The sequence below is a fragment of the Marmota marmota genome, unplaced genomic scaffold, assembly GCF_001458135.2.
Source record: "Marmota marmota marmota unplaced genomic scaffold, marMar, whole genome shotgun sequence".
In the NCBI taxonomy this organism is placed as follows: domain Eukaryota; kingdom Metazoa; phylum Chordata; class Mammalia; order Rodentia; family Sciuridae; genus Marmota; species Marmota marmota.
In genome coordinates, this window is record NW_026000057.1 from 38,594,431 (window position 1) to 38,619,136 (window position 24,706).

Here is a 24,706-nt window from a genome sequence, read left to right on the forward strand (position 1 = left end):
ACATGGAGGTTACTAAGAACTCAGTGATTATTGGTCATTTTGTTCTAGATCATGAACTTTTTTAGGTCATGAGCTCTTTGAGACCATCTCAGAAAAATGCCTTTATACTGGCACAAAAATCTTATATACAATCTCATGGGATTTTCAGATTCCTCAAGATCTGTTTGTCAATTACTAAGAGGGCCATCATTTTTTGGGGGGGCGGGCAGGGGAGTCGGTACCTGGGATTGAATTTAGGGGCCCTCAACCACTGAGCCACATCCCCAGCCCTATTTTGTATTTTATTTAGAGACAAGGTCTCACTGAGTTGTTTAGCATCTCCCTGTTCCTGAGACTGGCTTTGAATTTAGGATCCTCCTGTCTCAGCCTCCCAAGCCGATAGGATTTCAGGCATGCTCCACCATGCCTGGCCAATTATCTTAAGTGAAGTCTGTTCTATTATAAGTTTAGATAAAATATGAATCAAGAAAATCTTTGGTTATTTAAGACAGACCAGTTAATGAGAATTGATATCTAACTTCTTGAGTTAGGTAAAACAGCCAAATCAGAAATGTACCTGTGATTTGTTTTAAGAATCCTTTTCATTATTAATACTGTCTAAACATAAAAGAGTAACTCCTAGTGTTTATGCCAGGGTTTCATTAAAACTATGGATTCACTTCAAAACCCAAGCAAAGTCTAAGAAAATGTCAGTATTTCCTGCACTATATGTTCAGTTAAAGCACCAATTCTAAGTAGCAAAAAAGTTGAGAATTGATTTTTATGTTTCCAATAAAACTTTGCATAAGCATAAAATTTTCTTTTTCCCTTAAACGCTCTCTTTCTTATGACAAAAACGTCATTTCCATAATTGTGTGAATTCAGCAATATTTAGTCACTTCTTTTTGCCTCAAATTTATAAAGCAGCCTATTAAAAAAGTTTGCACTTGGTGAAGGGATACCTTTACAAGTTTTCAATTATTCAGTTTCAATGAGGTTGAAAGATAGCTTTTGAAGATACTTTTAAAGAAATCCAGCAGCTATATGGCTCACATTAATGAATTTTCATAATCTCTTTTTAATTTGACAGTTTTTTTTTTCAAAACGGAAAAGGAAATGAGACCTCCCCAATCTCCCAATTAATCTGCTGTCTGCTCCTCCTGGGTTAGTCTCCTAAGGTTTCAACACTCAGTAACTGACCATTCTGAATACTAATAAACAACTTAGAGAAAAAAAAGAAATTCACAGCATGTTACAATCAAACTTTAAATTACCTTACCATGAAAGAAAGAACAAATGAGCTGATAAAAACTTCATCTGGCCATTTACATTTTTGGAACCTTAGACTTCATAAAACAAAACAGTAAGTGAACTTACCTACTGGTATTATCGTGGTTGCAAAAATATTTTAATTTGGCATTTCCATTTTGGTTTGCCTATAGGGATTTGGCCTGAAAGCTAAAATGACTGGAGAGGGAGTCAGGACAATTAGTTCTGTTTCAAGTTTGGCTCATAAAAATTGCATGGCCTTGGAGGGATCACCTGACTGCTTCAGGCCTCTGTTTCTTCAACTACAAAATGAATATGCTGGATTGAATACCAATGCTCTTGTCATCACTAGAAGTTTTCAACTATACAAGAAGGATCAAAATCCCCAACACTTAAAAAGAATGGGAATAAAAGCATGACAAAATTGTGCCAGTTGGATGACATAATAATAAAGCTTTCCAAGGCATGTGCCCCAGTGTCCTAAGGCAGATATTTTTGCAAAAATCCTGTATTTCCTGACCACCTACAGAGATGGAAACATGGGCAATGTCACCACACTGTGCGCAGCTAAGAAACCCTCAGTGGGGACAGCAAAATTGGGAGTCAGTGGTTATCAAACTGCAATCAATATTTTGTAAACTTCTTATGACTTGATAAAAACAGAAGAGTAAAAAAAAAAAATCTAAATCTAGTGTAGAAGATTTAAACATACACTCAACCTCCAATAAGGCAGTAGTATCATTAATTAGAAGAAACAGATGTGGGGACCTCACTGGAACATGAATGACACAGCAGCTGAGAGAGACTTACCAGATTCTCCTCTTCGACCCCTCTTCCCTCGTTTTCCCGGAGGACCTGAAATACAAAGAATACATTTTTTAGTGTACTTTAACTTTTTTTCCCGGGGTGGTGGTGGTGGGGCATTGCAAAATGGTTAGTACATGATTTCTATATATTTTCTCACTGTTTTAAACCACCAACTTCAAAAAGAGACCTGATGTTTGTAAAGAGCAATGTTGTCTTTAGTGTTTCAGCAAAACTGTTAAGCTCTATTTAATTATAAGCTGATCTGATCTTCCAGTGTTACTGAAGAACATTAGAATCAGAATTTTTGTTCATCCTGCTTAATATCATCAGTAAAGAAAGGTTTTGCAAAGCAAAGTGTTAGTATTGAGATTTTGTTTGTTAAAAATATGTATTTTCTGAAAGTTTTAGTATATTACCAATAGAAAGTACTGATTCCCCAGTGACTACAGTTTCTGCTCAGTCAAGTTTATCATAATCTTTCTGGAATGATTATGATATTACATTAATTAGATATGATATTACATTAATTAAATGTAGATATTAAAATGTAGATATTAAAAATAGATATGATATTACATTAATTAAATGTAATATCAGTCAAGGAAAAGAGCTGTAAAATATTTCTATTTCATTACATGTGAATATACTGAAACTTCTTTAACTGATAATCAGTTGAGTAAATTTACCTCTCTTAACTGCACTATGTTTGGATAGTAAGTTTAATTTTTCTAGAGATAGACTCATTTAATGAATAGTCTTTGTGATGATGCTATTCTAAAAGTACAGAAAATACTTTTTTCCAGTGAGTTGACTCTAAGGACCACCAAGCTGGTATGTATCAGACTTAGCACAAAATTCTAGACATTCATAGCTTTCAAAGCCATTATTCTCAATTATATAATTTCTGTCCTCATTTCCTTGGGTAGGAATAGCTTCCACTGAATTATGGTTCAGGCAAATAGAAGAGAATAATTAGCCCACCATGAGAATGGAGGGCCTATAATATTGTTGGGAAAAAAGGCCAAGGAAAATAGAGAGTTGACTGGATTTAAAGAATGAGTTGCAGTATAGGCTTCAGCACACAGTGACTCTCAGTGTGACACAGAGCCACCAGCTTACACATGGAAACACTATCCTGAGAAATGAAAACATCAGTGGGCCAGTTAGTTTTCCCCCAAATCCTCCCACAGGATATATCTGGCCATGAGTGTTTGGGAAGAGGGTTAAAATCAATTGAGCAATGAAACAGATTAAAAATATTAGGAGAAGCTGCTTTGAAGTAAAATCCACAACAGTCATAGAAATTTCAGATTTCTTTCTGTATTCTGGGTTAAGGGGAGGTTTTTGTCATATTCAAGGTATTTTTGGTCAGGTTAAGAACAGGAAGAGAATCAAAGAACTAAGTATTCAAACCTAGTAAGTCCTCAATAGGTATGAAAAAATACATTTATACACTTACCCAAATATACATATATGTGTCTGTACATACTGACATTTTCTAACATATACAACTTCCTTAATATTAGTAATCAGATTTTTTGTTGTTGTTATACAAAGTCACTTAAACTAAGAACTACTTAAGAAACACTGTGTAGTTAATGATGTCTGTGGTTCACTTGGTAGGAAAAGTAGTAGAAGGCACCGTAAGAGAACAGTTGACCATTATTCCAGAGTAGAATAGAGAAATCCTAAGATGGAATTTTAATTGACAAGTAAAAACAATACACCTTTAAATACATAGAAGGAGAAACTTGGGACTATCAAAAGATAAAGAGAAAATATTAAAAATTACCAGACAGAGTTATAGAGAATTACAAAATGGTAGGCATTTTAACTGACTGCTGACTGACTCACAACAAAGGTGACAGAAGGTCCCACCCTAACTTTTAGGACTCATCTTGTCCTTACTTATTTATTGGGAATTAGCTTATTTACTACTTTTCCCCTCAAGAATCTTCCTTAGGAATGGTAAAATTCACCAAAAACAATAGATTGCATAAATAATTTTAAGAGATTGAAAAAAGTACTTTTAAAATAACAGATTAGGAAAAATGATCAAAGAAGCAATGGTATCTTTTGAAAAAAATTAAATGACAAAGGAATAATATTTCTGAATCTCTCTGCCTTAAATATTCAATCAGAAGGCTTAAAGAAATGAATTAAATGTTGCAGGAAATCTGTTACCTTGAGAATTGAAACACAGGGTGTAAGGAATTAGAACACACTTGGCAAGACAGATATCTATTGAAGAGAGTTTTACAAAGAATTTCATAATATTTGACAGAGAAAATGAAGCTAAATTATGAGATGATGAGAATCTAAAATATACTGGATTTGCAAATAATATCAAATTGAAGAAGAATATATTACAATTACAATAGGAAGGAGAAGACCATATTGAGTATTATCCTGAGTGCAGTGAACTGAAAAATTATATGAAACTCCCAGAAAGACCTAGATAAAGATCTTGCATCAAGGAGAATAAATTGAATTTTGATGTCTCTGTGTGGGTAAAAGAATTTGATCTTGCTTCTGAATTTAAGAGCAAAAATAAAATTCAAAAATGAAATGGATGAGATGAATTTGACAACAGACAGCTGGCCTATAAGAAGTGAAAAGACAAAAGATCAGGAAAAAACACATGATAAACGTTTTCCAAACAAAAGTGATATTAACAATAGTTGGAAAAGACAGTGACCATTTCCATTCCAAACTGAGTGATAAGTGTCAGTCAGGCATCAACTATAAGAATAAATAGAGTGGGCTGGGACTGTGGCTCAGCAGTAAATCGCATTTGCCTGGCATGTGTGAGGCACTGGGTTCCTTTCTCAGCACCATGTATAAATAAATAAAATAAAGATCTACCAACAACTAAGAATAAATAAATAAATAAAGTAGCTAGAACAGGACTCTTATTCACTGAATTTGGCCAGAGGTTTGTAACAGAAAATTCCAAGTAATTCTATCAGCAGAAGGACATGACTCTGCAAAAGAAACAGATTAAAAAAATATGAATGAGAAGAGAAAAAATAGAAGCTATCAGCAACAAAGGAAGTGAAACTTCCACACAGAGAATTTATGCATTGAAGAATGAGTTCTAGAAAATAGAGGGAGACTACAAAACCAGATTGCTCTTCAGGATTAGAAGATTCATGGCCACTGCCACTGCTTATGTTTTAGAAAGAGTTTGTGCTAACTTTGCAAAGATGATGCAAACAGTCTAAGAGAGAAATTCTTTGTTTATTTTTTTTAAAGCAGCCATAATGATAGTACTTTACAGACCAGCCATTATAAACCCAACAATAGACAGATCCAGGTCATCAAATAATATCACAGCAAGGCCTTTTATAGCAAGCCAGTGATTTGGGCCTAAACTAATATGGTGTGAACGCTCTACTCCTAACAAATGATATACTGTGTTAAGGCTCTCCTCTAAGATTAGAAGTAAACCCGTGCATATATATGAGCTTTCATGTGGCCTTGAGGGTGGGTGGTTATTAGAGGTACTAAACGTGCTGATCTGGCTTATCTGATTACTTTCAATAACCTGTTGATTCTATCCCTGTTTTTATGCATCTGTTTATTCCTCTCTACTCCTGTCAGTATTGCAAGATCAAGCTTAAACAACCTTTCTGGGGGCTCAGATACACAGTATTTATTTTTTATTTTTATTTATTTGGTTATTTTTTATCTTTTATTTTAGAGGACTACAAATTGAACCTAAGACCTTGCATGTGCTAGACAAGTTGGTTATCATTGATCTACATCTCCAGCTCCAGTATGCATTTAAAAGCAGTAAATTCAATTTAAAATTTGAAAAAAAAATTGACAAATTTAAACATGTCAATACAAACATGTATTGACATGTTTCAATGGCTAGTAATAAAAATACAAAAATTGTTAGTAAAATTATTCAGTGTATTTTAATTACAAACAATAAAAAGGAAGACACTAAACTTTGATTTTCATACTCTAATCAGATCAGATCAGAGTTTTAATAATGTGAATATTTATAATGTCCTGATCCCCTAAAACTAAATTTGTTTTGTTAAATTCCTAGAGGATATTTTAAAAACTGAATAAAAATACCCAAACTTTAAAATAATTTTATGGATATGCTTTTTATAAGAATGCTTATATTGAAGCTTTTATACAGGAATTTTTTGAGAATTCCATATAAAACTTATAACAAAATATATTTTTAAAATTCTGTCCACTCAATGAAGGTTAAATACAACTATGGAGCTGGGGATCCAAATCATTGGTAGAGCCCTGGTGTAGCAGACACAAGTCTCTGGGTTCAATTCCCAGCCCTTCAAAACCAAATTAACCAACCAAATATCATGCTTAGTGAAATAGCCAAACCCCCCAAACCAAAAGCCAAATGTTTTCTCTGATAAGTTCATGCTAATCCATAATGGGGGGTGGGGAAAATAAAAGAACTTTAGATTGTGCAGTGGGGAGTGAGGGAGGGGAGGGGGCAACAGGATGGGAAGGGTGGGGGAATGAGATGGACATTATTACCCTATATACAGGTATGATTACACGACCAGTGTAACTCTGCACCATGTTCAGCCAGAGGAAGGAGAAGTTATACTCTATGTATGATGTGTCAAAATGCATTCTACTGTCATGTATGACTAATTAGAACAAATTTTAAAAATTCTTAAAAATTAACCAACCAAACAAAAACCAAATCCAATGTGACCCATGGAAGGTAATAATAATAATAAAAAATTATTTGAGTGGCTAATAAATGAGCTTTTATTAACAATGTAAAATATTAAGTCTAAAGCCAACTGACTATGTACTCGTTTAAATGTAAACCAAAATACTCTTTTTATGTAGTAGCCAAAACAGGTTATGTTACTGGTTTAAAAGAAAATGAGCTGATTATTCCAGAATATAGTTTTCACTGGGAGATTCTTAAAAAGGAAAACATGATTTTCTGGCAAAGTATGTTTTTCCTTTCTCATGAAATATACCAAGAATAAGACTCTTGTTTTTTCTATTTTTTTTTTATTTTAAAGCAAGCAGAAATTTAACAATTGCTAATGTTTTAAATAAATACAAGTGATATATCAGAACTTTGAGTCTAATTCTCAAAATAATGTGATCATTATGAGTTGGAAAGAAATAAGAAATAGGTTGAAAGGATAAATGAAGGAAGGACCAGCGAAAAGACAGTACTTCAGAAGTTCCGAATACTTTGCCAGGCCTGTCACTCCCCAACCCAGTTTCTCTCCCAGGACTCTTACTCCCCCAATCCATGGAAAATGTGTAAAGCCACCTTTGTATTATTAATTGCCACCCCCTCAGTGAATAAATTAAGCAAAGAAAGATACAATATCTGGAGGAACCTACCATCTAGACAACTTTACAATACCATCTACCAATCAGATAATGAAGACCATGTCAGCTGAAGGATCCTGAGATTGAATAGACCACCAGAAGCCATCTTGATATCATCCCTCCCTCCCTCCCCTCTACCCCCGTCTCTCTCTGCATTCAAGGTCCAATTCTCCCTTGAATTCATATTCCTTGCTTTACTCCAAAAAGCATCTCTCTTGAGGTAGCTGGCATTCTCCCCTGAATGCACTTCTCCATTCCTAAATAAACTCCATCTACGCCTCTGTCTGGCAAGTGCTGAAATTTTTTTCCTTCACTTAAGCCAAGTCAAGTTCCCCCTTCTCTCTGGGAATTCCTTGGACCCTTTTCTGGAAACACCTCATCTCCTGTGACAATCAGAGTTATTTTCCAATAGGTTAAGAGTTTATATTGCCATAGAAGAAGGCCAATAAACAAAAATTGCCTTCTAAGACATCTTCTCGGTTATCTCATTAGTTGAGGCAAGGTTTAAATGAAACATTTCGAGTTCATTCAGAATTAACTGATATTTATAAATTTTATAACTAGGAAAAATGTTCACATTTATGAGACAACTGAAGCCTCTCACAAAAACACATTGGAAAACTACTGCACTTAAATAGTTCAAGAAAGAGATTTCCCAGCTCAATGCAACGAAGGCTTTTGGGCTTTATGTAGATGCTTTGTTTCCAGAAATGGAATTCCTGCAAATGAGACATTGCCTTTATTGCTGTTTTTAATATTTAGATAATAAATATAGTAAAATATTCAATAGAAACTATTCAAGACTATAAACAGCCTGATGTTGCAGTTCATTGACTTTAATGAGGTCTGATGTGACAGTTGTTATTTCTATCATTCTTTTCCCACATATAAAGTGTTTCATTATTATGGGACTAGAATGTTTTACCCCATGATCCTACAGGGGATTTATCATGACTGCTTTTTTAAATTTTCTACTTACAGGAGAAGGAGCTATGAGATGTCAGAAAGTAGGGGCTGTGAAATAGAAAAGATGTGTTTCTTTGTGAGATTATGTGCTATGTAACAAGCATGGTTACTATCTCTACAATGTAATATATCAACATGAAGCTACCCAGGAAAAAAGTTCCCAAGCTAAGCAAGAAAAAAGTTTAAATATGTTTCCTAGGTTCCATGTTTTTAGTGGAATTAAGAGTGGTAGACAATTGTCTCATAAATGTGGATATTTTTCCTAGTTATAAAATTTATAAATATCAGTTATTTCTGAATAAACTTGAAATGTTTCATTTAAACCTTGCATCAACTAGGACTGAACTTACATTGAGATAACCGAGAAGAAGTCTTAGAAGGCAATTTTGCTTTATTGGCCTTCTTCCATAGCAATAGAAACTCTCAAGCTATTGGAAAATAACTCTGATTGTCACAGGAGAAGAGGTGTCTCCAGAAACATAAAATTTTAAACATAAAATTTTAAACAACAACAAAAAATACGATCAACGGTTAAATGTATTTTTCCATAGGCTCAATAAATACAAATAATGTTAATTTTTAATTTATCAGAGATGGAAACAATCTTCCTTGTGGAAAATGGGGAGGTGGGAAACAAGCTAACAGAAACACTGTTTTCATCAATGACTTTGAAAGGTTTTAAGGTTTTGCCAAACATCTGATGAATGAATTAAACACAGAAGTATCATATATATACCATCACACATGTAACCAGCCCAGATTTCTTTTAGCTGGTGCTAAATTAATTATTAAGTATGACCACTGCTAAAATTAGCAGTGGTATTAAAATTAGCAACTGGTATTAAAAAGTAAAAACAATAAAAATAAAAAAAGAGCTTTACTAACATTGAAAAATAGCATTGGAAAATGAATAAGTGAAAAGCCCAGGTGTGGTTATGAGAATGAGTGGAGGAGCATTTGGGAGGGAAAGGGAACAGGAAAGCCTGGACCCAATGAAACAAACATGAAGCCCCGAGTACACTAAAGCAGGTGGAGTAGGAGCGCAATCCAGGGAAGTCAGAGAACCTGATGGACCACAGTTCACAGGGGAAAGGCACAAAATACTTGCAGATAATAATAAGAGGGATAAGGACTAGTTTCTGAGTGCCATCATACACCTGGCTCCAGATCATCACTATATAGGAACCATTTCATTTTTTATACTATTCATGTTACCTCTTTGGAAAATGGTGTTGGAGAGAGGTTAGGTGATTTGCTGAGTGTCACATAGCTAGGAAGTAGTGGGTTATAAACATGAGGTTTATATCCAGTCTGCTCCTGGATTTTGAATGCTAAGCCAAAAGACTTGTCACTTACTGAGCCCACTGTGTATCACTGAATTTGCTGATACAAAAACAGAGTTGCCATTGAAGAAAATAGGAGCCTTCAGTAAACTTAGTAAGAATAGGTTCACAAGTATTTCTGAAGTCCTTCGTCTATAACTCAGGTTATATTCTTATTTTTAGCTCCTCATTTTACGTGAAAAATAATCATGAGAAATCACTAGCCAAAAGTCAGTCATTTTTTATTTTACAAACCTATCTTTACATACTGAAAACACACATGGTTAACTCAAGGGCATGGGATGAGCACATACTGTTGGATAAGCTTAGCTAATAAATTCTTACACAATGCACACCAGTTTTTTAACCAGTCTGTTACATATAAATATTTAAAGTAAGACAAATTTTAAAAATGATCTTCTAAAAATGAAGGATCTACATTACGTCTACATTACTTACTGTACTCTCAGTACCTGGCACATAATTAAATGTTAGTTAAATGGATGGCTACTTTTTAAAAAGCTGAAACAACAAGAATGCTTTTTGCAGTATTTCTTCTGATTAAAAAAAAAGAAGAAGAAATAGTAGAGTACAACTATTCAAATCAGCCACAGGAAGCTCTACATGAAGCACTCTCTCAGCAAACCAGCTATGTGGCTTTGGATGGATTAATCTTTTAGAATCTGTTTCTTCATCTACAAAATGTAGATAATATATACCTCAGAGTTATTGTGAGAATCAAATATACTTGGCTTGTAAGTACTGAGCACGGAACTTCAATGAGGACACGTGTGCCTTGTGCTGCAAGACTCAGTCACATAGAGGGAAGCACAATCAATGAAACACTTAGGTTTTTGAGACATTGTTGAATTAGAAACCCAGGAGAAAAGAGCACCCTCTACACCTTTTCTGCTGCAGACCAGCCTCTGCAAAGTCTCCAGAGTAAGGTTTCTTCAACACCTTTCTGTAGCCCCCAACACCAACTCTCAACAGATGCCTACTGCACAGCACTTGTTTATCCAGCTTTTTCATTGCTATGACCAAAAGACCCAATAAGAACAAATTTAGAAGAAAAAGAGTCTATTTGATGCTCACAGTTTGAGAGGTCCCAGTCCATGGATGGCGGGCTCTATTGTTCTGAGCCCAAGGTGAAGCTGAGCATCATGGGGGGAGAAAGCAGCTCAGACATGGCAATCAGGAAGAAGAGCTTCCCAAAATGTAAACCCTAAAGACATGCGCCCAGTGACCTACCTCTCCAGTCACAACCTAACTGTCTACAGTAACCACCCAGTTAATCCCTATCATTGGATTAACCCACTGATTAGGTTATAACTCTTATAATCTAATCATCTCACTTCTGAATGGTCTTGCATTGTATCACACATGCGCTTTTGGGGGACACCTGATATCCAAACCATAACAGCACAGCACAATGGTAATGAATGTGGACTATGCAACGTGGCCACCTGAGTTCCTAATGTGGCTTAGTCATGTGCCAGTCTTTGTGCCTCAGTTTCTTCATCTTTAAATGAGGTGAATCATAGTATCTACTCATTTTTATAAGGACGCTATCAGTTTGTCCATTTAGAACCATGTTCTGCACAAAGTAAATGCACTTTAGATGTTACTGATTGTAATTATTTTTCACATCTCCAATTGTTTCTCACTTGTCCTTTGCTAATGATAATTTCTATATTTTGGTTTCTCAATGTCAACTCAGGACCAATATTCTAAAAAAGAAACCCACTCACTCACTACCTTCCTATCAAAATAGTTTCATGGCTTTCAGAATTTAGGCTGTTGGGACAATTTTTCACTCATGCAATCTGGAAATCTCAGTTATTTTTTGGTCCTTTCCTCTCATTCCTGAGAAATTTAAAGTTTTATTGATTCTTTTTCACTGAAATAACTCTTACACATGCCTTTCTTTACATTCCCGTTGCTGATACTGTAGTTTGAGCCTTTGCTTTTCAGCTTTAAATACTTCCTGGTCTTTCTCAAACATACGTGCACAGAATTGCTAACATCATCATTCCAACCTATTTTAATCATGCAATTCCCTGATCACTAAATACAGGAGGAAGCAAGTGCTCTGGCCCCACACACAGGCTTTCGCCATCATAACCCATCCAGCCCTGAGCCTCTTTTTTGCTTGATTTCTGATCTTTCATCCTCTCATCACTTAAGCTGAATTTCAAGAAGATATGTAAAAAATTGATTTAAGTTTTAAAAAAAGTAAATAAAATTTTAAAAACCACTTTGCTATATCAGAAAGGAAGAAGATGATGAAGATCCTCTCTCCTTTTCCATGTATTTTGACCATTTTTCTCCTCTGATCTGTTCTCTAACATACCCATGAATTGATTCTTGCTGTGAAATAAATTCTGCCTTCTTGCAATATCATTACCAACTTAATACATATTTTAAGAATTGGGTACTAAAAGTACACAAATTATTTTTAACCTTTATCTTCAGCTTCCTGAATAAGAATGGCATTAAATATTTTAAACTACAGTTTCAGAAGGAGTTGCTATTTGCCTATTTGCGGAATCAATTTGCTCAATGCCATGGTATATTTGGAAATGTCATGCATATGAAAGGGCTCTACAAAATGTCAAACTATTTTGTTAAATCAACTGAGAGCAAAATGCAGAACAGGTTAAGATGATGGTTGGCCTCCCATAGAAACTGCTAACACAGGTGATCTCCAGAAAATCAAATCCCATGAGGCCATTACAAAAGATACTCAAAATCGACTAACTGCCCCCCACAGAGAATCATTCCTTCCATCAAAACAATCATAGTTATTTCCTTACAGTTAAATCTCAGATTCAGACTGACAGGTAAATCCTCTAGAATACAAAAACATACTGAGTTGACTTCTATGAATACAATGTTTCCAAATATGACTTCATATTAATTCTAGCACTTCACTTCTGCTACACTCTTCAAGTGCAAGGCAAACACTTTCCAAAGAAACCACACAAGGGCCAATCCAAGACTAGTGAGAATAGGAACGTACCTCAACATTATAAACCTATATATGCTAAGCCAAAGGTCAACATCATTCTAAATGAAGAAAAATTGAAAGCATTCCCTCTAAGAACTGGAACAAGACAAGGATGCCCTCTTTCTCCACTTTTATTCAACGTCGTCCTTGAAACTCCAGCCAGAGCAATTAGACAGAAGAAAGGATACAAATACAAAAAGAAGAACTCAAGTTATCATTATTTGCCAATGACATGATTCTATATTCAAAAGATTCAAAAAATTCGACCAGAAAACTCCTAGAACTAATAAATGAATTCAGCAAAGTAGCAGGATATAAAATTAATAGCCATAAATCAAATGTGTTCCTATATATCAGTGATGAACCTACTGACAGAGAAGTTAGGAAAACTACCCCATTCACAATAGCCTAAAAAAAAAGAAAAGAAAAGAAATTGGGAATCAGTCTAACAGAAGAAGTGAAAAACCTCTACAATGAAAACTACAGAACACTACAGAAAGAAATTAAAGAAGACCTTAGAAGATTGAAAGATCTTCTATGTTCTTGGATAATCAGAATTAACATTGTCAAAATGGCCATACTATCAAAAGTGTTACACAGATTTAATGCCATCCTATTAAAATCCCAATAACATTCTTCATAGAACTAAGAAAAAACAAACAAACAAACAAACAAACAAAAACCAATCTTGAAATTCATTTGGAAAAATAAGAGAGCCAGAATAGTCAAAGCAATCCTTAACCAAGAAGAGCGAGGCAGAAAGCATCACAAAATCAGAACTTGAACTATACTATAGAGCCATAGTAACAAAAATAGCATGGTATTGGCACCAAAACAGACACATAGACAATGGTACAGAATAGAAGACATCAAGACAAACCCACATAAAAGCAGTTATACTAAACAAAGAAGCAAAAACATACATTGAAGAAAAGATAGCCTATTTAACAAATATGCTGGAAAAACCAGAAATCCATACGTAGCAAAATGAAATTAAACCCCTATTTCTCATCCTGCACAAAAGTCAACTCAAAGTGGATCAAGGACTTACACACTAGAACTGAGACCCTACATTTAATAGAAGAAAAAGTAAGTCCAAATCTTCACTGTATCGGCTTATGTACTGGTTTCCTTAACAAGACCCCTAAAGCACAATTAGTAAAATCAAGAATCAATAAATGGGATGGAATCAAACTAAAAAGCTTCTTCACCACAAAGGAAACAATAACATGAAGAGAGAGCCTATAGAAGGGGAGAAAATCTTTACCACATGCACCTCAGATAGAGCATTAATCTCTAGGATATATATAAAAAACTCAAAACACTTAACACTAAAAAACCAAATAACTCAATCAATAAATGGGCTAAGGATCTGAACAGACACTTCATAGAGGAAGAAATACAACTGATCAACAAATACATGAAAAATTTTTCAACATCTCTAGAAATTAGAGAAATTCAAATTAAAACTACATTGAGATTTTATCTCACTCCAGTCAGAATGGCAATTATCAAGAATACAAGCAACAATAAATGTTGGTGAGGATGTGGGGAAAAAGGTACATTCATACATTGCTGGTGGAACTGCAAATTGGTGCAACCACTCTGGAAAGCAGTCTGGAGATTCCTTAGAAAACTTGGAATGGAACTACCATTTGACCCAGCTATCCTACTCTTTGGTTTATACTCAAAGGACTTAAAAATCAGTATACTACAGTGACTAGGCCACATTAATGTTTACAGCAGTTCAATTCACAACAGCCAAACTATCTAACCAACCTAGATGCCCTTCAACAGGTGAATTGATAAACAAATTGTGACATATGTGTATATTACTTAGCCTTAAGAAGAATGAAATTATGGCATTTGCCAGTAAATGGATAGAGCTGGAGAATATTACGCTAAGCAAAATAAGCCAGTACCAAAGAACCAATGGCCAAATGTTTTCTCTGATATGCAGATGCTAATTTACAATAAGGGCTGAGGGGTAGGGGCCTAGGGAAGAATAAAGGTACTTTGGATTAGATAGAGGGGAGTGAAGAGAGGGGAAAGGAGGGGTTATGGGGAAAGGATTGATAGTAGAATGAACCAGGAATTATTACCCTGTGAGCATATGTGATTATACTACTTGTGTAACTTTGTATCATGTACAACCAGAAGAATGAGAAGTTACACTCTATTTCTGTATGATATGTCAAAACGCATTCTACTGTCATGTATAACTAATTAGAACAAATTTTTAAAAGTTATTTAAAAAATATAACTACACTGATATTTCATCTCACCCAAGTAAAAAATGCCAATCATCAATAATATAAATTATAATAAATATTGGTGAGGATGTGGAGAAAAAGGAACACATGTAACTTTTATTTGTAAAGTTGAGTGATCTAATTTGTTTGTCATATATTGCTTTTTATGTATTTTATTCTTATAATTACTTTATGATTAAAAATAAAAAGTAAAAGAAAAATGAATACAAAAAAATCATAGTTTTTAACTTTGGAAGTTGTGTTTCTTTTCTATGTTGAGTAGGAACTAATGGAGTTTTAAAAAATAGAAACCTTTAACTTTAACTTTTTTTAATACACCTCTTCATAGACTTAAATATAAAGAAAACACACATCAACATTTTATTGGTTTTTCCATCCAGTATCTCTTAACAAAGACAGGAATCTCAAAGCACACCCAGGCCTGGATGTGTGTCACAGGCCAATCTAACTACAAGTGCCAGTCAACCTTCAAGAACTTAGGAAAGACCCTGTTAAGTAGACCAGGAGCTCTGGAACTAACTACAGGGGTGAAAGTTCAAAGGTTACTCCTTTAGGTTATGAGGGAGAGGGTAATTTTAAAGTGGAATTTGAGTTCTATTATTTTGCAACTTGACTGTCATAACAGCTTATCATAAAATGGAGCAGTTTTAAAATATGGAATTTTATCATGATATCTCATGAAACTGGAGGGAAAACCTTCAAAGAAAATATCTACTATAATAAAGAGAGGGAGCAGCCATGCTCAGAGGTAGGACCAATACTATGAAATCTATTTCATGCTTCTTGGTAAAATAACAAATTTTAAAAGTGTAAGTAGGTGGGCTCATTAGTTCTTTCAAAACACAAAAGAAGGTGTCTTGAATAAGATAATTGTATGATATACGTAAATTTCTCACACAAAGAGCTTTGTGTAATGTATGTTCAATAGAATAAATTTCCATTTATAGTTATTCTCCTATCTCTATTTAAGAGGAAACAAAAATGAGGAAATTAGGATCTTAATCTATTTTGACATGACCTATATTCCATCCACATGCACATTTGTGAATATGTATGATCTAATCAGGTTTAGTCCTTTCCCACATACAGACCCCTCAGTGCACAATCATTATTAAGAAATTCTGAAGTTCTGCTGGTAAGCTTTGAAGTTAGTTGTTAACACTCAGCATGAAAAAAGGATTACTATAAATAAAATAACCCCACTAGGCACCTGATTGAATTTGATTGTTCTCTGAATATTTTATGCTGAGATAAATGTGGGCATTACCAGCTTCTTGACTTCTAAAATATTTTTATGTCAAAGAGTAGGCATGAATGCCTTATGCTATTGACACCTTATGTGTATGTTTGTTTTCTTCCTGAAAAGCTCTTTTTAATTTGGGAGAGATGTAAGGTCTACAACAAAATAAAACAAAACCCAAAGAACAATATAAGCTAGTATATAATACAGCATTACTCTGCAAATGAAAATGCCTATAACACAGTCACTCAGAGAAGAGATTTGAAGTGTGGCAGAGAGGGGTAACATTAGCTTGTCTTAAAAAGGGTATGTTAAAAAAAGAGTAAGAGGTATAAGCTAGCATGTGTCCTGCAGCTATCCAGGAGACCACTTTCATTGGCAAATAAATTAAGGTTGGATAAGTGAGGTTAGTCCAGATTATCAAAGCCTTCAAATGGCTGGAGAAATTAGGAAATTTTCCAATACATAATAGGAAAGAAATATCTTTTTAATTGCAATTTATTTATTTATTTATTTTTATTGGTTGTTCAAAACAAAATATTAAGTAGCAAGATAGGGTGAAGACAGCAGTATTGTGGGAGAACTAACCAGGGAGGAGGTAGGGAGGTCAACCATGAGTCTCTCATGAGAGAGCTAAGACACTTGGTGACCAAGGGACTAGTGACAAATGGGGATAGAAAATTATACACTAAAAGTAATGTCTGACAAGAAGAATTCACTAGGAGGCCTACTTAGAGGAACTGAATCGGTAAGGTTAAAAGTCAAACATAATCTCCAGATTTGAGCCTTACAGAATATAAAATTTGGTAGTATTCTTTATATATCTTGGATAAATTAAACAAATATCCCTCTATTATTAACAAAAATATCAGATGACAACCTTGGGACTTGAAACAGTATTAAAATACTGGCATGTCAATATGAATTGGAACCTCCGCATTTCTTCTCTCAATATGAGATGCATCAGCCTTTACAGTAGAAGATGCAGGCTCCCAAACTCAAAAAACATTGGTTCTCATATTTGGACATATATATCACAGACATAATAGCAAAGTTCTACCCCAGGAAATAGATAATAACTTGATGATAATATTACAGAATCTATAACAACCAATAATAAATCTGAGATCAAATCTATTAGGGTTATTTGAATCTTTTTATTGAATTCCTTTAAAATCTGTGAAACACTTTCCAGTATGTCCACTGGCACAGTGTTTTAATTCAGAATTTCCATGAGTGGAATACTGATTTGAACCACCCCTAAAATAAGGAGCCAGCAGGATCAGGAATAGAGAACTATAGACCTTGTATACCTTGTTGTCTTTAAGTTTTGCAGAATCTTTTAATTTTTAAAAAAAATTTTAATAGTTCTACAGAATCTCAAACTAATTATCTGTAACATGGAAGGACTATTCTACAGGTCCATGTTTCTTTTCAATAATATGATTCTATGAGAAGCAAAAGAAAATAACTCATCTCCTCACTAAATAGCCACACCTGCTCTCCAGTACCTACCCCCCCCACACACACACACACAAAGGAAGTAACCTCAAATCCATCAAAGTATACAGAAGAACGCCAATTAAGTTAGTTGATTTTGCATCAAATAGTCAGGTATTTCATTAAATGAGCATAATAACAGCAGTCATAGCCTTGAGGCTGTAGAGGGTAGAGGTACAGCATCAGATGCAATGGTAAGGATGTCAGCCAGAGCCCCACAACCCTACTGGCTTTTGGGAACTGTGGCTAGAAGTAGGGAGTGGTCATGAATGACAGCAAGTGCTCTGCTTCTCTCAGGCTCATCTAACCCCAGGACTGATGGCTGCAGCTGAGAAATTCCAGAGGGATTGAGGAGGGGAAGTGCCCAGGGCATGATGTAGGCACACAAATCCCTCTGGAGTCCTAATCATTCTGCCGCATACACACAATCATGAAGCACAGTTGTTTGATCTTGCCACACTCTACCTCCTTTGTGAAGAAATGGGGAGACTGCTGGGAAGTAGGAATACTTGCATTCGATTGCATCACAGGTTGTGATAAAAAAAAAAAAAAAAACAACTACTCCTTGGTTGGCCATGTCAATTATAATCTGAATTATAATCAGATCAGGTCTACATTCCAGAAGAATGGAGATAACTGCGTTCTGTAGTTACACAACAGAAACTATGTTGTGTTTATTGTGCTATAAAATATTGAAATATTTTAAAACATTAAAATTTGTTACTGCAAATAACACCAAATAATTTATAAACACTGCTTTTCTGCTTTATTTGGTGTTTGTAGGCTTAAAGAATAAATCTTTTACTTCTGTTGGATAAAACAAACAAAACATCCAATATTAATTTGGAAGAAGCCATTTAAAGATAATTATTGAACAACCTCTATTTTTATTTAAAGACTATTTCCAGTTTAGTTGTTGGGCCTAGATTGGGAGCCAAGATTAAAAAGGCCTTCTTTATGACAACAGATTCAAGTATTCAGGGTATAGCAATGGTTTTATTTTACTACAGCAACCAATGATGAAATGCAATATGGTCAGATTAAAGGTAGTACATAACTATATTTTTGTAGTAATATCTTTGTTGAACCCACACATGCTATCAGTCATTTAAATCCAGAACCTGGAGCTAAACTGAATCCCATCAAAGTCTTCTTTACATGCTCCACCTGCCCTAGGGTGGTACATACAACATTAGAAGCAAAGCTTAGTGACAGCTGCAGAAACATATTTAGTGAAGTTAAAATAGACAGCAATCTAGAATAATTGTGACAGAAATTTCTGGACATTCATTGTTAAATTAATTAAACAAACACTCCAAATTCAGAGCTGATTTGCAGATGGTACACATCAGGACTGCTAGGTTGTTAGTTTTGGAAGTCCCCCTCCCGACCACTAACAAGTCCCTGCCCTCCTAAGACTTAGGAGATCTGGCCCCTTCCCTGGAGCTCCCTGGGCCAAAATGGTACTAAAGGAAGAAACGCCCAGCTCTGTAGGAGATCTCCTAAACTGCTTCCTGCATCCAGGCTGGCATCTATTATGATTTGTTGTGCCTGTAACATACTACTTGACAAAAATTTTGAATACCACCCTGCCTGCTGCCATCATCATTACAACACAAATCACACTGTGTTGCAATTATTTCTTTTCAAGGCACTTTTCATTTACTTATCTCAAGCATCTGAGAATAAAAAGCCAGTCTAACTCATCTTTGAGCCTTAGTGCCTAAGAGAATTATAAAGTATTAGGAGATATTTGGTGAACCTATGAATGAATGAGAATTATAAAAGTCCAATTTCATTGTGTCACTTGGGTAATATAACTTTTTCAGATAAAGTTATTTTCGTTCTTATGCAACGTTTGTGATTTCTTATAAGGATCTTCCTATAGACATACCACCTTTAAATATTCCTTGGCTTTCACAGAAACACAATAGCAATGAACTAACAATCCCAGAAGAGAACTCGTAAGTCAATTGTGCTTGTCATCTTACTCATGCCATTTGTCCATGAAATGGGAATAAGGTTTACGTGAGATTATCATATCAGTAAGAAAATATCAACATTAAAAAGAACCTCTTTCAGCTGACTGAAATCAACTGTAGAACTTACATTCTCCAAACCTCCATACTTTTTTTTTTTTTAATTGGTTCTGGGGATTAAACTCAGGACTTCGCACATACTAGGCAAGCACTCCACCACTGAGCTACACCCCCAGCCCTCCATGCTGTTTGAATGTATACAATTTCTGAGATTCCCCCACCCTGCACTCCACACCTGGGAGTCCCCCACCAATAGGCTTTCAAGGGCAACCCCACCCCATCTCAACGAAGAGCAACTCTTTGACTTAAAGGAAAAATAATCCTGAAAATAAATTTATCTTCATGGCATTTTAAAAATGATAATTACATAGAGAAAAAAAGCTCATATTTCAACTTCTGTTTCAAAAAGTATATTTTTCTAAATTGTTATAAACAATTTGGTTTCTGTCAAGATTTCTTAAATCTGGAAAACAAAACATTAAAAGCACCAGCAATGCTTTGAGTAAAATGTCACCCCCACCCCAATGTAGAATCACAGAGTGGGTTTTGTTTTTTTCCTTCTTTCTAGGGGATGATGTTTTGGTGCTGGTCAGGAACTGAATTTCTGTTTCATCACATTGAGGGCCATTCATTTAGCACATCAGGAAGCACCGTGGGGAAATATCTTTGCAGAAGGATATAGTCTTCATCTTCTGGTGAAGAGTTTTTGTTTTCTCTTCCAGGGAGTAGTTTATGTACTATGTTTAGGCCACACATGAAAGTAACAGCTCTCTCATGAGACTGCCTTTGGCTGATGCTATTGGTTTGGAGGCCAAGATTATGGTAATGATTTAAAGAGGGAAAGAAACAAAGTGGGATAGAAGGAAAAGATGGAAGAAAAGACATTAGTGAGGTGAAAAATTTTTCCCAATCCACTTTGACACAATTACAGTATGTGACAGGAAATTGGGAGGCAGGTCAGCTCTCAAAACCAAAGACACAGGGACAGTGTCTTCATCAGGTAATCAATAAGTGGGCATTTTTTTTGGCCTGGTGCTCCAGAGGAATGTCAAAGATTCCAACAATAATCTAAAACCCAAAACTTACTTGTTCTCTGTCTACTCAATACTCAGAAGTCCACTGGGACACGTGCGGTTGCTTTAGGTAGCCCCTCCAAGGCCAGCTGTGCATATCTTCAGTAGCCTGGAAGCTGGCCAGTGCAGTAAGCCCCATGCAGGACTTGGGAAACTAATCCCTTCTATTATTGCTTTTTCACAGGTGGGGCACCTGCCCTTTTCCTTTTACCAAGATCTTCCTAGTGGCATATTAAAGGCTCCCCAAACTCAAAAAGAGCATTTGGATCATTCTATGTGAATGGAAAAGATGAATGTAACAGTGAAACACTAGCAACGAGTAAGCAAGATATTTAGTCTATGGCCTGGTGCACATGCAGCAGATTTATCATTTTTGACAGCCAGACTGAAAGGGAGGGGGAGGAGGGAAAGAAGGAAGGAAGAGAGGGAAAGAGGGAAAAGGCAGGGGAGAAAGATAGAGGGGGAAACATGGTTAATATTCAATTATTAGTTTGTCAGAAAGACAGCTAATTCTAACTCTCCTATCACAAATCTGAAAAATTCCTAAATAGTGATTTAAATATAAAAATAGCAGCATGCTTGAAAGAAAGGAATATAAGTTTTAGTGCTTATAGGACTGGATTTTAATTTTATATCCATTAAATATCCAATTCTCTAAATATTAACTCTGAATCTTTTTCTTTATCTATAAAATGGAAAAGATACATATGAACTTACCAAGTATTCATATATTTTTTTTAAAAAATGCACCAAATGATATCTCATAGGGGAGCTTACATACAAAAGAAGACAGATGACAAACAAGTAATCCAAGAAATTTGTTGCATATTTGAAAGATATAATTAGGTGCTGCACCAGAAAATAATTATGATAGGAATTGAGATAATATATGAGAAGTATAGGATTCTGGTCTCAAAGGCAGATCAGCAGAGTAGAGGAAAAGGAACAGGCAGAGGGTGGAAAGGAGAGAAAGAGAATACTGGGGAATGACACTGGCCAAATTACATTGTTATACTGTGGACCTGTATGAATATGTAACAAATCCCAGCATTGTGTATAATTATAATGCACCAATAGAAAATATGGGAAAAAAGAAATCCTTACCTAAACAAGATCACAGAGATTTTCCCTAAGCACTTCTTTAAAACTGTATGTCACCAATTTTGATATACTATATTCTTATTTTTTTCTGATTTAAAAAAAGAAAAGCATAGGCTAAAACACAGAGTACTCAAGAGATACAAATACATTCACCTGCTATTTTAACCCCTCTAAAAATATTTTGAGCCAGGTGTGGTGGTGCATACCTGTAATCCCAGCAGCTCAGGACACTGAGGCAGGAGTTCAAATTCAAGGCCAGCCTCAGCAACTTAGGAAGGCCCTAAGCAACTTAGTGAGACCCTGTCTCAAAGAATAAAAAGGGCTGAGAATGTGGCCAGGGGTTAAGTACCCCTGGGTTCAATCCCTAGTAACCTCCCGAAAATATTTTTAAATTCTTAAAATTATGTGCCAAAAAATAGGCAATTTAAACTAATAGTAACCTAATTAATTTAAATTATGGCTGTCTTTCATGTCAACTAGAGAATATTTCTTCAATTTAGAGCATCAGGGACCATAATCATTTAAGTAACTCCCAGTAATGAGAGCAGGCTGAAGTCGAATGCTGAGTGTCAGATAACACATGTGATGACATCTAAAGAAGAGGAACACAAAGAGAATCGGGGTCCTTGATGCAGACCAAACCAAGGATGCTTTCTCTATAAGTAAAATAGGCTTATCTATCTATGGGTTTATTTTCTTTTCTGGGAGAAAAACAAGAGAACTGGGATTGTCCAGGAAATGTAAAAACTCTACCTTTTAATCATTTGGAAACTCATTTTATTTACTCGTCTATGAACTAGGCATTATGCTACTTACCTTCAATAGCTGAATTTTAAAGGATGCTATTCTAAACAAATAAGATAACTATAAATAGGACATTTTGAGAATTAAAAAAAGCAATAATATAAAAAAATGTTTCATTTCCCTAACATAACTGTTATCGACTTCAGGATATTTTCAGGTTTATATATGTGATATTATATACATAACATTTTTTAAACTTTTTTATTTATTATTACATCCCAAGCATTTTCCCATGTTTTATTAGTCTTCAAAATTTTTACTTGAAATCGTATTTGGCTAAATAGATATTTCATTTAGGAATAAATTATATAATGCTTGATTCTAATTTTCCTATTGAACATTGTTGTTGCTCACATATTTTGACTCTATTAACAATATATCATTATGAACATCTTAATGCATAACATTTTTTTTGTTTGTTTTGTTTTGTCCACTCCCCATAAAAAGGACAATTTCCTTGGGATGAGGTAATCAGAGATGTGACTCCTGGGTTAACAGGAGTCAAAGATATGTTTTGTGAGAATTGACACAAAAGCCTAATTGCTTTCCAAACATTTATACTAATTCATATTGCACCAGAAATGCAAAATGATTTATCTGTGTATTTGTGCCAGCACTGGATAATCTCAACAATTTCTAAATTTTAGATTAATAGATGAAAGATGTTACCTTAATTTAACTCTTTTTCTTTCTTTCTTTCTTTCTTTTTTTAACTAATTAAGCTGAACATTTGATAGTTATAATTCCTCTTTTCTAAACTCATTTTATGTTTTTTGTATGGGTGAGTATTGAGCATTATTAGAAAACTTTTGTCATTTTGAAAACTGGTGTCTGAGGTTATTTTGTTCATGGAAGTTTTCTTTCCTCTGTCATGTGTAACCCAGTCAGATAACAGATCTCAGATTGTATAATTTCATGCTCTCTGCAATTATAGGATCAATATGATCTCTCCAGTCTGGTGGTTAATAGTGATTTCACTATTTCTGTTTTTTTTTTTTTCTGAAGTCTGCAATACAGACTCACATTCTCAGTTTGCAGAACCCTCTGCATGTTGCTTTCTTCTTTCTGAAACCTTTTGAAGGCTCTGAAATGACAAACACCATGTACCACTATACATCCCCAACCTCACCAAGATGTCTTATTTCTCAATACTGTATGTTGCAATCAGCACTACAGCTGCCAAGCTATTCCCTGCCCAGATGTGCTAAATCAATTGCATAACTCTACAGGGGGTCCACATAAAACTATGTGGCTCAGCACTACCCCCACCATACACTGCCCTGACTCTGCAAGGCAGTGTGGGATCTAATGGCTCATCCCATTCCTCTTCTGTTCTGTTAGGGGTTGGTACCTGCAAACAAGTTTCATCAGGTTAAAGCTTTCAAAACAGATTTACCATTTCTCACTAAGCTTCCAGATGGGATCACTATACTGTTATACACACTATCTAGTTCATCCAGTGAATCTCTGAAAAGTGTGTGTGTGAGTGATAGAGAGGCAGACAGACACAGAGATATAGACAAACCCCAAGGCCTAGGCATCCTACCTCAGTTCAAACAAGCTCTTTAAACATCATTTATTTCCTGAATATAATATCTGGGGCTGTTCTACCTTTACAATCTCCAGAGGGCTCAGAAATGACTCTAGAAATAGCTTCTGTGATGGCCATCATGAACACAGACATACACATAAGATCCACAAGAACAAATTCACTTTTATATTTGGTACTGGTTACTCCACTTGGTGTGTAATTTGCTCAAAAAAGAACACAGTTGCAGCAGATCTTCTTTAATAAATGCCACCTGGCATTCTGGCCTCATAGCATTTCATTGTTGACTGATAGATATGCAAGGGTTAGCTCTGAACCACAACAAAATGTATCCTTTGGAATACTGCAGCGCTGTCTGTGTGGTCTACTGATAACCAATCTTCCTCTACTCTTGCTAGCAATAATTTATGTAATTTAAGATG

The 24,706-nt window shown here is 35.1% G+C and overlaps 1 protein-coding gene across 14 annotated transcripts in view; it reads right to left on the reverse strand.

Annotated features, from left to right (window-relative positions):
* The window catches only part of Col25a1 (collagen type XXV alpha 1 chain), a 469,539-nt gene that overhangs the window by 207,514 nt on the left and 237,319 nt on the right, over window positions 1–24,706 (reverse strand). For all 14 annotated transcript variants that reach the window (XM_048813730.1, XM_048813728.1, XM_048813727.1 and 11 more), the window contains exon 3: window positions 2,059–2,103. In XM_048813730.1, coding sequence (XP_048669687.1) covers window positions 2,059–2,103 — 45 coding nt within the window. The remainder of the gene's footprint in view (window positions 1–2,058; window positions 2,104–24,706) is intronic.